Here is a 16,922-nt window from a genome sequence, read left to right on the forward strand (position 1 = left end):
CGTGAGAAGAACAAAACACATGGTCACAGTGCTGCTACTATGTGGCTGATGCTGATCCTTTAAAATATGCTCGGATTGGCCCAGATAAGATCTGCTGCGGGTAATTTAACAACACAACTCAGGCAGAGTTTCAAATGTCTTTACTCCGTTGTGATTACTAGTGCATCGACTGCAGCTACATGTACACAGAACCTTGTTTGATTCACATACACAATGATCTCTGATTTTATTACGAGATTAAAATAAAACAACAAACTTTTTTTGCCATCTGAAATAAGAACTTGAAGGGCTATGTACATAATTAATGTGCATATTCAGGTGTACTGTGAATAATGTAATAATATGATTAATAGGATGGCATTTCTGGTGAACTATAGAGCTGACATCACATGCTATGAATTAATAATTAGGTCTCTATAGAGCTGAGGAACCACAGAGGATATTTACCTCTGATAATGTTTTCATTTTTATTTTCCAGGTGTCCTTCTCCTCCCGTATTCCTGTTGCTTTTCCTACCGGCGATGCCAACTCTCTGAGTAAGAACATCCTGATGTACGCCTGCACTTTGACTGACAGTGAGAGTTCGAGCTCAGGGGAGCAGGGAAGGACAGTCGCACGCGTCTCCCACTCTGCTTCGCTCTCAGTAGGCCTGGGTTCACCCGCCCTAACCTTGTCTCCCAGCCCTCACCCTGGCATCAGCCCTGCTGTCATGATGGTCTCCAAGCATGTCGATGGATCTCTCAACCAGGTATGGAAGAGTCGTTTATGCATGTTTTCATTAATAGCCACTGCAGAAGTTGTTCCTTCCACCCACCTTTATACCTTTTTCTTTCACAATGAATTCAATTATATTTTAACCTCTCTGTGTTGTCAGATTTTTAAGTCCTCACTATTATTTTGCTCCCTCTGTCTGCAGTGGGCGGTGACATTTGCTGAACGTTCTGCCTTCTCAAATGTTCTGACCGTGTCTCACAAGTTCCGGTACTGTGGCCACCGCTTCCATCTGAACGACCAAGCCTGTCACACAGTGCTGCCTCTGCTGCTAACGTCCTCTCACCATAATGCCCTGCTCACCCCGCCGTCAGCCCCAGGCAGCCTGGAAGGAGAGCAGCCTCAAACCTTTCCCCTACCAAAAGGTCTACCAAGGTATAACATACAGGGACAGTGGGGAAAGGGAGAAGGGAGTCAATAATCATATATAACATGATTATACAACAAAAAGACAGGGGTAGGAGCGCATGGTTTGAAATGCCACAGATGCTGCTTAGTGTAATACATCGTGACGTGCTTTCATAACTGATGGTCTCATTCTGCTCTGCGTGAAACATCAGTTCTAACACAACATTCCTTTTCCATTAGCAGAAAGCAGCTCCGTAATGCAGCTACAAGGACCTTCCATGATCCCAATGCTATCTACAGTGAGCTCATCTTGTGGAGGGTGGACCACATCGGGCCCCTGTCCTGCACTGGAGGGGTCTCTGAACTGGCCCGTATCAATTCTCTGCACACCTCTGCCTTCAGCAATGTTGCTTGGCTGCCGACGCTCATCCCCAGCTCCGTGCTTGGTAAACGCTCAGCGCATTTTAACTCAGGCCATAAATGACATTGCAGAATCATCCTTGTGATGCGTGAATAATGATCAAGAACTTTAAGGTCATAGTGCATAATCTGACCATCTGCTATTGCTCACAGAGTCGTTTAATCATGGGTTCACTTGTCAGGACAAAACCGTTCTAAATGAAAGGACGTTATATAATGTCATTGCGTTCCTCTGATGATGATGATGATGTTTGCTCTCCAGTCTTAACCAACTTTGAGTTCTGTCCATCAGGAACTTACTGTAACAGTGCCAGCGCCTGCTTCGTGGCATCAGATGGCAAAAACCTGCGTCTCTATCAAGCTGTGGTGGACGCCAGAAAGCTGCTGGATGAGCTGTCAGATCCTGAAACGTCTGTGAGTGGACAAACGCAATCATCACTGCACACTGAAAACAATACGGTTATTGGGGTTTGATAATCTCTGTTTGAAGACCCTGTTCAGGGATCTTGGTCTATGTTTTTCATTGAGTTTTTGTCAGTGTGGACCAGGCACAGAGTCTTGCCGGTTCTTGTCAACATACAGGTCTCTACATTTTTTTGAAACGTAGCTTCAGTTCCTTTTTTGGAATTGACTTTTTTCTATCAAGCCAACATTTTCTTTAATTCCAATCCTCACTTCCGTTATTTCTACAGCATGCAGTGCACTAAATGGATGGTTTACCATTTGTATGTGTGTGTCTGTGTTCAGAAACTAGTGGGCGAAGTGTTCAACATCGTCAGCCAGCAGTCCACTGCCAGACCTGGATGTATCATAGAGTTGGACGTCATTACAAACCAGGTTAGGAGCTCCTCTGTGTTTTTTTACACCCACTACAAGTCAGTGAGCTTCAGTGCCTGACATTCTGAAAGGTTCTAATCAATAGACATACAGTAGTAACTGTTTGACCTTATCTCCATATGCATCCAGTGTGGCGCCAACACCCAGCTGCTGCACGTCTTCCAAGAGGACTTTATTGTTGGCTACAAGCCTCACAATGAACCAGAAGCGTACACTCCAGCCTTCCCAAGTGGTGAAGGTAAAGCACATTGTCTTTGTTTTTTACCGTACCATTTCATACTTTTTCAAACCTACTTGTTTTGAGAAGACAATAATTATGATATGATTTCACTATGTCCAGATATCCAGCCTGCCCCATTCTCTGAGAAGTTCTTCCTGGTGGTGATAGAAAAGGATCTCAACAGGAACTCTGTCCTACAAATGTGGCATCTGCACCTAAAATCTGTGCAGGCTTGTGTTGGTAAGTGTAGAGTTCACATCACCTGATTTGCATAAATGGAAATTTTCCGGATATTTAAAAGCATGCAAGCATGAATTTTTAATGTGAAGCCTACCACTTTATCTACATCAAAGTGCCTCCACCAAGCTAAAATATTCCTGTGTCTCTGTTCCCAGATGAGCCCAGCCCAGATTTTAGCTTCCAGAGCCAGCTCATGGTTCCAAATCAGGCTGTGAATCCTGACTCGTCTCCAGAGACGTCACCGGTCAGACCCCTGCCACGGTCAGCCTCCACAGCCAACCTACAATCAGCCAGCAAACTCATCCTTAGCTCCAAGCTGGTGTACAGCAAGCGTCTAGACCTGCCCCACGGGGTGGAGGTTACCAGGGCAACCCCTTCTGCAGGTTCGGATTGGATCACAGTTTTCACACATTTAACTCATGTAATCTTGTTCTTGTCAAAATAATATTTATAGCCCCCCATGAGTGACTTTTAAATTAGTATATTTGTACTTGGTTAAGAAACAAATTTGGAAATGTCATTCTATTTTACTTTCGTTTTCGTCTTTAAAACAATACAGGAAAGTAAGCCTTTAAAAACATGTGGACATGTTCTGAAACAACCTGGCTGAAATGTTTTCCTTCTGCATTCTCTTCCTGCTAGGTCACCTGAGTTCCTCCTCTATCTACCCCGTGTGCCTGGCTCCATACCTGATTGTTACTACCTGCTCTGACTCTCGCGTGCGGTTCTGGCGCTGTGCTGTGGAAGGCGATGAAGGCTTTAGCGAGGATGACAGAGACAACCGCGCGTACCGCTGGGAGCCATGGGTGCTGATGAATGAGGAGGAGGACAACAACAGCGCTGTTTGCGTCTCAGGCCGGCCTGTTGCCGTTTCCTGCTCCTACATCGGCAGGCTCGCTGTGGCCTTTAAAAAGCCACGACAAGGACAGGTAGGATGCTCGGTTTAGTATTCATAGTGGTGTCTTATGTGTCGCGTATCAAATCTATAGCAATTTGAAAATTTATTTTCACTGGTGCTATGACCTTGTGATGGAATATACAATGAAAATGTAAATCCAGTGAATAAGTCTTTTTCACTCCAGAGTCTCAGTCCTCCAAGAATAGATAACAACACCATACATCTGCATATGAATACATACTGATGGGAAGTGGCGAATGGCAAGGAAGGAACTCGAAGCATTACATGATGCAGTGCATTTAAATGTGTACTGACAATCACTAACTAATAGTTTTTGTTGTGTATTTTAAAGAATTCTTTTGAGCCCTTTTGCCCTTAGTGAAGAGAGGACAGTGCCTGCAGATTAGGAAAGCAAGATGAAAGAGTCGGGGAATGACAATCACTGAGTGTAGGAGTTGCACCAGGACTAACCCGCTTCAAGGACTTCGGCCTCTCTATGCAGGGCATGTGATGTAACTACCTTGGAAAATATTCTAATTGCTAAATAGACGTGTAAAAATAAAACCTGAAAGAGAATGTCAACTTTACAAGCAAAGCTATCCGTCTGGGAACATGTGACCCAAATGACCCACAGACACACAGGGAGTGTTAACTGTAGGTTAGCTAACAACTCTCATTTGAGTGTTCCTTGATCATTAGCATGCTAATGATCCACAGAGGCTGACATTTGTAGCTCTGTGAAACACCTTCAATACGTCTTCGGATCAAGCTTCAAACTACAAGCTAGCTAGTCTTCTTATAAGCTTGCTAACAACTAGAACAAGTGCTCAGATCTCTGCAATAAACAGCATTCTCTTAAGACAGTGATAATCACTATTGAGCCACAGTGGCAGGACATTACAAGATACTAAAAGCCACCCGAACCATTAAGCATTTCTGCCTAATTATTTGTCATTCCCAATCCTACAATTTTTCAATGCAGCAGATACAGTCCTAATTCAAAACAGGTTTACCTCAATACTGAGATGAGTGGCAGCAGGAATACAATTCCTTGTTGTTGCTATCTCTGTCAGGTGTTCAATAATGCATTGATGGGCCAGTTTCTCTTTTTTCCTCTTGATAGTGTTACGGTTAGAAATTTGACATGTGTCTCTGTTCAGACATCACGTTTTATAAAAGTGATTTTAAAGAAGGAACAACTGCTTCACATACCAAACTCCAGAAGTGACTTTATGAATGTTGTTATTTTTCTGTCCAGAGCAGCCATTCTATGGACAGTGCTGTTGGGTAGCTAAAGTAAGAAAGGGTACAGCCACGTGGAAGGGGTTTTCAGTAAAGTTGAAAATCTTTTGTTTTTTTTATTGAGAAAACCTGCCGTTGTCTCCCTCGCTCGTTCTCCCGTGTTTTCCTTTGCTGTATGCTTTGAGTCTTTATTTTCCTCATACATTACACCAATTGTGTCCGTCCATCTGGTTTGTGCCTTTATCTGATTAGAAATCGATTGATTTTTAGTGCCTGTGCACATCCTACTATCTTGCATTTGATGAAAAGCAAAGCTAACGTTTCTGTGCAAGTGTTGCCAGGTTGGTGTCAGGTTCCTCCCTTTTAAAGAGCATCGTAAAGTATGCTGTGTACATAAACTAACTCATTTAATTTAGTGATTGGCAGCATTATCATACAATTATAATCTACCATGTGAGCCACCAACCATTAGCTTAGCGAGCCCCTCAGTGAGTACCACCGTCGAAAGACCACAGACTGAGAGTAAAGCTGAATGTTCCACTTTTAAGACGAATGTGTGCAGAGGTGTTCAGGAAACTCACCATTCATGAACTCCAAATGGATTCTATTCACGACCTCTGCCAGCTGTCTGCTTTGGAGAAGAGCCAACAACAATCCTTCCTCATGCGTGTGATCATGTTTTGACTCAGAGTGTGCACAGAGAAAAGGGCTGTTCACAGATGGGTCCGTGCTCTTTGTGTTTGTGAGAGAGAACGGGGCCAGAGACGGCCTGAGTGAATCAATGTGCTGCGTGCAGCTATACAATGAAACAAGATTGTACCCATTTCAAATGGCAAAAAAAAGAAGAAGCATAAAATCAATATGTGGCATCAATGCTGATATTGTGGTAGGCTGCCACAAACAAATCAATGAATGGGAAACACTGGGTTCAAAGTGCCTACAGCTTTTTTTGCAAGGTTTGTTTTCTTGTTTTCTCAGCTGCTGGGCTCTGGAGAGGATTTCTCCATGCATGTCTCCATCTACGAGTGTGAGTCTACTGGTGGATCGGAGTGGGTTTTAGAGCAAACTCTCCATCTAGATGACTTCACCAGACCCACTTCAACTCTGGATCCCAGAGTCAGTGTGGACTCCAACCTCTTTGTCTACAGCAGGTCAGGAGGCTCGCCTTGTGTGTTTGTATCATCTCAGCAAATGTGTTTTTAAAAGTATGACTGTGTCATTCGCGATCCTTTTCTACTCGTCAGGTCTGATCTGTACATGACCAGAGACCACAGCTCCCCCAACATTAAGCACTACGTCCACCTAGACTGGCTGTCCAAAGAGGACGGCTCTCACATCCTCACTGTGGGAGTGGGATCCAACATTCTCATGTACGGCCGTATCTCGGGCATGGTCAATGAGCAGACGAGCAGCAAAGAGGGAGTGGCTGTCATCACCCTGCCTCTAGGGGGCAGCATCAAACAGGGCATCCGCTCACGCTGGATCCTGCTGCGGTCCGTGGACCTCCTGTCCTCTGTGGATGGCACGCCATCTCTGCCTGTCTCCCTCTCCTGGGTGAGGGATGGCATCCTGGTGGTGGGCATGGACTGTGAGATGCACGTGTACGCTCAGTGGCATCAGGACAAGAAACCCGGAGAGGGAGATGAGGGCAACTTATCATGCGGGGACATTGCTGGTGGACAAACAGCAGGTTCGTCTTCAGTCTTTGAGGGGAGGGCGAGGTCCAAGAGTGTGTTTGAAGGGAATACTGCAGTGGATGAGGCCCTTCGAGCCCCAACAGGACTACAGGAAGGGGGACTGTTTGAGGCAGCTCATTCCCTGTCGCCCACTCTTCCCCAGTACCATCCCACCCAGCTGCTGGAACTCATGGACCTGGGAAAGGTCCGCCGGGCCAAGGTGAGTCTCTGCTTTATCCAACTACTCCAAAATATGCACATTTATATTCAAATAGATGAACAGGTTTATGCTGACATCTAGCTACTCCAAGGTCAAGCTCAAGGTCAAGGTTTCTTTGTTTGTCTCCCTGGGGAGGAATTGGTCTTGGATATGGGCAACAAATTGCTACAGACAATACAAGGAATAAATAACAACAATTAATACAGTTGTGCAAAATACAATGTGCAAAACATCAGCTTATCCTGCTACCATTTTTTCACAAACTTACCCACTACAATCGCAACACATCCTGCTTTATATACATACATACATACATACATACATACATGCATGCATGCATACATACAGTGCATGACTTCAGTTGTAGGTACCATGGGAGCTTCCTGTTTTTTCCTTCGTCCTCTGTTATTTGCTTATTAATGAGCTTAATGTCTTTAACCGATTTTGCTTTTCCATTCATCAGGCCATCCTAGCTCACCTGGTGAAGTGCATTGCTGGCGAAGTTGCAGTGGTGAGAGATGTGGAGGCAGGTGAGGGCGGTGCCAGGAGGCATCTGTCCAGGACCATCAGCGTGACTGGAAGCACAGCGAAAGACACCATCGTAGCAGGCCGAGACGGAGGCAGAGACTACACAGAGATAAACTCTATCCCTCCCCTGCCGCTCTATTCTCTCATGTTGGCTGACCTGGACACCTCATATAAGGGAGCAGAGGAGGGGGGCAAGGGAGGAAAGGTGTCTGATGGTGATGGAGCCCATAAGTCTGGAGACGACCAGTATTCTGATCTTTTCCAGGTTGGTACAATTCGAGAGCTTGTTTTAGTAACTGAGGATGTAATCCACTGACACTGTTTACTCATTTCCTTTTTTTTGTTTGTTTGTTAAAGGTGCCAACGGTTACCACCGATGACTTTGTGAACTTTGCCACTGACAAACCAGAGAAGAAGTCTCGAGTTATCAACCTCTCTCAATATGGACCCACCTACTTTGGACCTGAGCATGCTCAGGTATGGTGGAATATTGGAGAATGGGATCTTTTATAAACACAGGGACATTTTTCATCTTTCGATTTAGAAAAAGTTATGCTAAAATCCAAAATAACTGAAGAGGTAATATATCATTAATACAAGATTAATGGCGTGTTTATAGTGATAACAACACAATAACCATGTGTCTTTCTTTCACAACCCAAAACTGTGACACTGAGTTGACTTCATACTAACGACAACAAACACATTATGTTGTTCTGGTTCCCTCTTGCTCGTGTTAATTTTTTTTTATGTTTTAGTTTAACCTCTATTTAACCAAGTTATTAACCCATTGAGATCAAGATCTCTTTCACAGTTGTGGCCTGAGAGGAGACAACAGTTACTATGTGCAAATCGGGTCGCAGATAAAGTGCAGAGTCATGATCATAGATGACAATTCAAGAGCAAAGGCACATGTTGTTGTTTTTTTGTCTTTAAAGATCGAGCGAAATGTTTCAAGTAAAATTAGAAATTAGATCTGCCGGTTTCGAGTCATTATGGAGAAAGTTCCACACAGAAGGAGCAGCAAAACTAAACACCATTCATTGGCTCATTTTTGTCTTTTTTTGTTTGTTTTTTTTGCCCAGGTTTTATCCAGTCACCTCATGCACTCCAGCCTGCCAGGACTGACCAGACTCGAGCAGATGTTCTTGGTGGCCTTGGCTGATACAGTAGCAACCACCAGTGCTGAGGTCGCCAGCTCCACTGATCAAAAGTACACAGGTCAGCATACATGCATGCTCAGATAAACTGGTATCATAATTGTGATATGTACAGAGGTATGATACGTTTTTCATGAGATAACCAAACAAAGTGCCTCTTTGATTCTTCCAGACTTCATTTAGATACTTTCTGCCCTCTGTGAGTGTTGTTTGTGTGCGCAGGTCCATGTGGCTGTCACCTGTGCAATCCAAGCTCTTCTGTTTGAAATAGTAACCTTGATTATTCAAGTTCAAGTGAAAGGCACGATCTGATTGAAGAGCTCTTGAGCCAAGACCGACTAGCACCATGGTCTTTATTTCTACTCTGTGCCTACACTGTGATCAGTCAGGGGGGAAGGTCAAGTGAAAAGAGAAGTCATGTCATATTTAGATGTGCTCACCTTTTTTGTAAACCCATGATGGACACACATACATACCTGTTAAAAGACTTGTGTAGTTATTTGGCGTATCAGCTCGCCTCACTGTCGAGCAGTCAGCTAACTGTTACCCTTGCTAAGAGATAGTCTCGTATTGAAGTCGACTAAAGGTTGTAGACATTAAAGCTACGAATCATTTTTCATGATTGTGTGTTCCTGGATGTGTATCTCCAGCCATCAAATCTTAACATAAACAACAGGGATTCAACTCTTCTCTTATAACTCGACATAAACAAACACTGCACTTATTCTATTATCTTTATATTTTCCTTCAAATGTCCATCATATTTATTTAGTCTTTTGAAAAGGAGGACATTAGCAGGTTGTTCCAGGGCAAAGTAAGCACAGGGACGTTAAGCAGGTTCAGGGACAGAGATACGCTCTCTGTCTTCATCGCATGAACTCGAGTGATACTTGAGTTTTAAATGGCTTTGCTCTCTGTCAAAGGGCGGCCATATTAATAAAGTTGTCATTGGAATAACTGCGACAAAGCTGACGGCTCCCTGCTGTTGTGTTTGTTTAGGTGCCGAGGCGCTCGATGAGTGTGGATTGAGGTATCTTCTGGCCATGCGGCTTCACACCTGCCTGCTCACCTCTCTGCCGCCCCTCTACCGCATGCAGCTGCTCCATCAGGGTAAAGCACGCTGTACACTGTGCTGCTGCTTTGACACATATTAAAACTAGCACTGTATTATCAGGATTTGTGCTTATGAAACATATTCTCCTGCCTTAAATCTTGGGAATAAACTCTTTGACACTTTGCTACATCATTCCCCCTCTCCCTCCCTCTCTCTTATGGCAGGTCTATCAACATGCCACTTTGCTTGGGCCTTCCATTCGGAGGCAGAAGAAGAGCTGCTCAACATGATCCCCGCCATGCAGAGAGGCGACCCGCAGTGGTCTGAGCTCAGAGCTGTGGGAGTGGGATGGTGGATACGTAACATCAACACTTTGCGGAAGATTGTTGAAAAGGTACCAGGAACTAATCCAGAGAACAAAATACACGAATGATAAGAACTTTTTTTTTTTTTTTTTTTTTTTTTAATCTTTAGCCCCCACTTAGGCAAGTATAATAATGAAATGAATAATGTCGATGCATATTTCTTTTTCTCAGACACACTGCGATATTTTGTGTGAGTTGGAGAAGTCGCATGGGTGATTATTCTAAACCCACATACAAAGAATTACTGTAATCCAGCCTAGAAGTGTTGAAGGCGTGGATCACTTTCTCAAAGTCATTTTGACTGAGATCGGGCTTAACTTTAGCCGACATTCTCAACTGGAAAAATCTGGTTTTGACTGCTTAGATGATCTGCTGGAAGGGTCATTCACACTTTGTAGACGCTTTGCACATTAAAACCAACTTATGTTAGCTACCTTCGATGAATATCTTATCATTTTGGATCATTTGTCAATGAAAGAAACACATTAATGACATATTAAAATGAAGAACTTTGTTCTGTTGTAAAGCGATAACACCTTAACTTAGACCAGCCAGTGATGTTATTCTCTGTTCTAACCAGCTGGAATGCATTTCCTCCAGCGAGGATTCATATAAACCAATGAGCAGTCAGAGAATCTAAATAAAGTGTAACCTGTTACAAGCATGTATGTATTTACTTAAAGTTTTGAAATGTGGATTCTTGTGTTGTCTTTAAAGTTTCCTTAATAATGGAAACTGTTATTTAGTAACTTGAACATTTTGTGTCATCAGATCGGAAAAGCTGCGTTTCAAAGAAACAACGACCCGTTAGACGCTGCTCTGTTCTTTTTAGCCATGAAGAAGAAAGCTGTCTTGTGGGGCCTCTTCAGGTGAAGCACGATTCCTGAACACATGATCATTTCATAATGATGAACTGTTACATTTTTCATTCTGTGTCACATAAAATCACTTTATGGGACACTAAGCTTTGTGTTATTCTGCTCTCAGGTCTCAGCACGATGAGAAGATGACTCAGTTCTTTAAGAATAACTTCAGTGAGGACCGCTGGAGGAAGGCAGCTCTGAAAAATGCTTTCTCCCTGCTGGGGAAGCAACGCTTTGAACAGTCGGCCGCTTTCTTCCTGCTGGCTGGATCGCTCAAAGACGCCATAGAGGTGTGAACGTCACACACTCAACAACACAGAGACAACACAGACATGGCTTATTACTGTTGACTCTGTTCCAACACTTTATTTTCATTTTTCCTCGCTGTGGAAACTTGGCACAGGCTGGTTTTATGGAAATACGACCTAGTGCGAAGATGTCGCTGTACAGGAGTGAAATGACTCCATCCTCAACAGTGTGCAGATGAGAGGCCTGAATATTCTACAGCCTTTAAATCACATGAGAGAAGTCTAAATTAAACTGATAAGATTCATAAAACGCCTGCTCAGTTTCCCTTGGCCTGTGTTTCCATACAGCACAGTCATAATAAACAGATAGCCTTAAAAGGCATAGAAACACATGCTTTATTACCTCAGCTCCACATACTGTGTTTTTTAATAGAAACTCAATGCAATGTCCCGACGTCTGCATTTTTATTGACTCTGTTTTCTTTTCTGTTTGAAGCCAATCTCACCTGTCCTCTGCTGTTCTGTCTTGTGCAGGTGTTAATGGAGAAGATGGAGGATCTCCAGCTCGCCATGATAGTGGCCCGGCTGTATGAAGCTGACTTTGAGAACTCTTCCACCTGCCAAGGCCTCCTTTATGAGAAGGTCCTCGGCTGTAACAGGGATGGAAGTGGTTACCACTGCTCAAGACTGCACCCTGACCCTTTCCTCCGCAGCATATCGTACTGGATCATGAAGGATTACACCCAAGCCCTCGACACGCTGTTGGAGCGAATCCCCAAAGAGGATGATGAGAAACCTGGTCAGTTGTTTGCAGGAGGTTTCAAGAAAGCATCTTTTACCTTCTTACAGTATCTATGATTAAAGGCCCTTTTTTTCCCCCTTTCCCTTGTTTTCTCTCCATCCTTCTGTGATAGATGTGATGGTGAAATCTTGCAACCCTGTGGTGTTTAGTTTCTATAACTACCTGAGGACACACCCTCTGATCATCCGTCGCCACTTTGCAAATCCAGAGGGCACAGCCACTACAGTGGGCCTCACTGCTGAGAAGAGCAGTGCAGACGAGATCAACCTTATAGAGCGCAAATTGTTTTTCACCACTGCTAATGCACATTTCAAGGTGTGTTCATCAGTATTACTCTCTTTTGCACAATACACATCTTCTGATGTAACACTCTCCTACGAGAATTGTCTTGACGTGTGTTCAAATGTGAATGTAATAGACACTGTGATGTTTGGACGTTGCATTAAGAGTATCTGGATCTTGTGTAGGTGGGCTGTCCTGTTCTAGCTCTGGAAGTACTCTCCAAAATTCCCAAAGTGACCAAGAAATCCAGCTCGTCACCTACCAGTAAAGCTTCATCAAAGGCAAACTTAAACTCCAGCCAACCTGTGGAAAATGGCACTCAGGGAAGTGTGGACTGGGGCTTCCCATCAGCCCCTGCGCCCGCATGGGGAGGGAATGACAGCGCAGGAGGGTTGGACTGGAGCCAGCCTTTGGTCAAGGTGGGAGATGATGAGCTGAAACTGGACTGGGAGGATGACAAAAATGAGGAGTCGGAGGAGGATGACGATGGTGGGCTGACCATGAAGAAACCTGAAGAGGCTGAGACCAAAGATGGAGGCACAGAGAGCGGGGACAACAAACTGCAGATAGAGAACTCACAGGTCGGATTAGATGGCTCGACTCACTTGTCACATAAAAGCCTTAGATAACAACCGGATTGCTACAGCACTGCAATGTAGAAAACACAACCCTATTTACATTGCAGGTCTGTATCAGTGTTGTGAAAAAGCCCTGCTTTCACAACTCCTTTTATTACACTGAATCTGCAACGATTATGTTTGTCCCAATGTGTGACCCTTTAATCCATGTTGGAGTATTTTTCTAAATGGCTTTTTATTCTCTAGATAAAATCACAATGCAATTTTGCAAGAAAATAACTAAGCCTGTATTATTTTGTTATCTTAAAGAAAGTATCTTTAGGTGAAGTCTAAACCCAGTTCAGACTCTTTGGAAGTCAGCAGAATGTCTGCTCGAGACAGACAAGGAAATGCTGCTTAAAGGTCAGGGAGACTGCAAAGCGGGACCCTTTTTTCTTTTAACTCAGTCTTCTGTATTTCAGTGCGAGTCAGAGGTGGACGTGATAGCAGAGCAGCTGAAGTTCCGCGCCTGTCTGAAGATCCTGATGACAGAGCTGCGTACGCTGGCTACAGGCTTCGAGGTGGATGGAGGGAAGCTCCGCTTTCAACTCTACAGTTGGCTGGAGAAGGAGATAGCAGCCATGCATACCATCTGCAATTATACGGTACACTTTAGTTATAGTTGATCATTTGGTCTCTCTTGTGTTTTTCCACAATATTAGGTTTAAGTGTATTGAGTTGGAGTCATTTATCATACATTTTCTGAACTCCAAGGTTGAGGGCAAAGAGGAAGATTCAGAGATGGAGCGTTGGAGGGAGCGTACTGCATCAGTTGAAATATCAGATGACGCCTTTGAGCGTACAGACGCCGGGGCCTACGAGCGTCACCAGATGGAGCGACGCCGTCTGCAGGCCAAGCAGCAGCACTCTGAGAGGCGTAAGGCGTGGCTGAGGAAGAACCAGGCCCTGCTCAGGGTGTTTCTGTCCTACTGCAGCCTTCATGGAGCCAAGGGAGGAGGAGTCACCTCTGTCCGGATGGAGCTGCTGTTCCTTCTGCAGGAGAGCCAGCAGGTAGCTGATCACAACGTTCATGTGTGACACACATTTCTACATGATAAATGCTAAACATCATTTACTAAAAGCAAAGATAAATCTCTCTTTCATGTCCTGTAGGAGACCACAGTGAAGCAGCTGCAGTCTCCTCTTCCTCTGCCCACGACACTGCCTCTGCTATCAGCTTGCATTGCCACCACCAAGACAGTCATAGCCAATCCTGTCCTCCACCTCAGCAACCACATTCACGACATCCTCCACACCGTCATGCTCATGGAGGCTCCCCCACATCCCGACCTCATGGATGATCGGGTTAGAATCTTCACTTTTCATGGACTAAGTATAGAGCCTCTGGGCTGTCTCACCGTCATCTGCAGCCTTTCATTTTGCTGTTGAATAATTGAAAGGTTTCTGTCTTTCATGCCCAGGTGAATACTCTGCACACACTAGCAGCATCTCTATCTGCTTGTGTCTATCAAGCACTGTGTGACAGCCACAGCTACAGGTAACCCTGCCTTCGCGGTGAAGTGCTGAAGGTCTAAATATTCATTTGTTTGGAGTTTGTGTTCATGTCTCTATTTATTCCCAAAAGTACACTCCCACTGCTGGGGGGGTTTTTTCCCCCTCCAACACTGCATCATTCTGAGTCAGAGCAGTTGTTAAACATGTTAGAGACATATTTTGAAAAGCAATTAAAAATGTTGAACATTCATGTGTTGCATGGTTTGGACTCACAGTTTGTTTGTATGCTCATGGCGTGCAGCAGCCAGACAGAGGCCAACCAGTTTACAGGGATGGTGTACCAGGGCCTCCTGCTCAGTGAACGAAAACGACTCCGTACAGAAAGCATCGAAGAACATATCACTCCCAACTCTGCTCCAGCACAGTGGCCAGGTAATAAAATAAATACTTGGTTTGTTTGTTTGTTTTTTTCAGATTAAATTAGACGTCATACTTCTTAGTTATTTATCAGAGGCCAGTTCTTTATGAACGTCACGTCATGGTACTCCTTAAATAGTTTCAAAAAGATTGAAACCTTAACTGGATCACGATCCAGAATCCTTACATAAAGCATGCAAAAGGTAAGGGGCATATGTGTGAGCATCACAGACGTGGTTGAGCGAGAAAATGAAGAGCAGAGGGGAGAGAAAGAGTGGAGCAAAGCAGGCAGTGTGTGTTTATAGAGAGAGGCAGATGGTGTTCTATAATAGGAGCTTCATGGCCTCTGGGAAGGAAACAGAGAGACAGAGACTGATCACGCTATCATAAAAATGTTTCATAAATCTATTCTGCATGAAGAAGAATGTGTTGTTTTGTTTTGTAATGGACGTTTTTATTGTTGTACATTAACCCTCAGACTCGTGCGTACATATCATGTTGTTAATGTGTGGGTGTCCTCTCCCTGCAGGTGTGTCATCCCTGATTTCTCTGTTGACGTCTGCAAGAGAGGAGGACCAGCCAAGGCTCAACGTGTTGCTGTGTGAAGCAGTCGTGGCTGTTTACCTTGCACTGCTGATCCACGGCCTGGGCACTCACAGCTGCAATGAACTCTTCCGGCTGGCAGCACATCCCCTCAACAACCGCGTGTGGGCCGCTGTCTTTGGGGGAGGGGCCAAAGTCATAATCAAGCCAAAGAGGCCCGAGGCCCCACCAGGTAGAATGATGTGATTTTTTTTAGCATAATTACTCTACCTTCATTTCCATTAACATCATCATCTTCATTCTCAGTGTCTCAAGCCTTCCTCACGTGTCTTGCTAATATGTCGCTGTCTCTCTTTGCTATATTCATGTGGTCCTTATCACTCCATCTGTTGACTTCTTTCAACATGATCTCAGGCAACTGATAATATTTCACACTGCAGCCAATTTCCACTGACATCACACGCAGGTTAGGAAGCCTGTGGCTTAGCTTAAAGGACACATTGTCTGCATTTCACTGCTTTCACGTTAATAAGAAGCTGGAGAACAACAGATATTAACAATCCAATAACAGCTGATGTTAGCATGCCAGTGCTACACCAAACTGGAGGACAGGTGTGAATTACAGTATATTTGTAGAGTTGGCGATAGTGCTCACATTCTGAACTCAAACAGAGGGACAGGTACAGACTCGGGTAAAAGAAGAAAGGATTGAAGTGAAACATAAAAATGCTCTAAAGAAGATTTGTACCTGCTTTTTCTGTAATAACACTCTGAACCTTATTGATGTCCATTAGTTTACTGTTAAATAGTATTTCTGGTGTAAATCTACAGTTTTATAGTCTTTTCCATCTTTGCTGTGTACCACGTCTGTTCAAAAATAACGAAACGCTAGTCACGGTATTTGAATTAAAATGTTGGTAATGAAATTAAGAAGTAAAAGCTTAACTTTAGTAGAGGCTCAGTATTTAAAAGAAATGCAACAAAAATACGTTAGAGTTGACAGAAAACATGTGTAAACACAGCAGCCTTACTAACATCCAGATCTGTTCATCAGTCTCTACCTCATTTTGTTTGTCATAACGCTTCAAGAACTAAGAGGACAAAATCTGTACTTTTCAAAACTTGTCTTTTTTAACAGCTTATCTTTTTAGGAGCAAGATAGAGATTCATTCCTTTCAACCACTGGGAAACTCCACAGATTGTTTGCCAACTCCATGAGCAGGCAATGCATCGTTTACAGAAATGACACAATCATCCGGGCAGATATTAAGTATACTTCGTTTTAAGTAGCGATACCTGAAAACCCCATTAACTCTGTTGGAATGCACCACGATCATGCAAGATCATTACAAATAAAGTTCCAGTTCTCTCTCCTTACACCTGTCTACATAGCTACATACACATTCAAAACATCCAGCCGAGTCGTGTTGTTGCTCCTAAGATGCTGCTGTGTGGTGTCTTGTGTGAGTGTACCCTCTGCCCTGTGTCTCAGTGCCAGCTGATTTTGAAGCAGCCAGGCCAGAGGAGTCTCAGGACACAGGAAGACCTGAGCAGAGCAGCCTCACCCAAAACCCCACCCCCATCCCCACTGAAACCCAACGCCCCAAACGACCCCCTCCTCCCATTTCAAGGGGAGAGGGGTCTGGCACTGTGGCCCAAGCAACTCAGGCCAGCTGTGAGTAACTGGGCTGGTGGATTGCAGTGCTGGTTTGCAGG

General features: G+C 44.1%; 1 protein-coding gene across 1 annotated transcript in view; it reads left to right on the plus strand.

Annotated features, from left to right (window-relative positions):
• The window catches only part of dmxl2 (Dmx-like 2), a 41,051-nt gene that overhangs the window by 12,697 nt on the left and 11,432 nt on the right, over positions 1-16,922 (plus strand). The window contains 28 exon segments of the mRNA XM_079339752.1: positions 479-748; positions 917-1,146; positions 1,363-1,565; positions 1,832-1,953; positions 2,287-2,376; positions 2,506-2,614; positions 2,717-2,836; positions 2,992-3,219; positions 3,479-3,765; positions 5,955-6,127; positions 6,221-6,872; positions 7,336-7,665; positions 7,758-7,877; positions 8,486-8,621; positions 9,560-9,670; positions 9,839-10,008; positions 10,751-10,848; positions 10,967-11,132; positions 11,625-11,889; positions 12,005-12,207; positions 12,360-12,755; positions 13,214-13,396; positions 13,506-13,802; positions 13,905-14,096; positions 14,213-14,289; positions 14,548-14,678; positions 15,193-15,438; positions 16,699-16,881. Of these exon segments, the coding sequence (XP_079195878.1) occupies positions 479-748; positions 917-1,146; positions 1,363-1,565; positions 1,832-1,953; positions 2,287-2,376; positions 2,506-2,614; positions 2,717-2,836; positions 2,992-3,219; positions 3,479-3,765; positions 5,955-6,127; positions 6,221-6,872; positions 7,336-7,665; positions 7,758-7,877; positions 8,486-8,621; positions 9,560-9,670; positions 9,839-10,008; positions 10,751-10,848; positions 10,967-11,132; positions 11,625-11,889; positions 12,005-12,207; positions 12,360-12,755; positions 13,214-13,396; positions 13,506-13,802; positions 13,905-14,096; positions 14,213-14,289; positions 14,548-14,678; positions 15,193-15,438; positions 16,699-16,881 (5,788 nt within the window).

Source organism: Symphodus melops (assembly GCF_947650265.1).
Source record: "Symphodus melops genome assembly, chromosome: 3".
NCBI classification, from domain to species: Eukaryota; Metazoa; Chordata; class Actinopteri; order Labriformes; family Labridae; genus Symphodus; species Symphodus melops.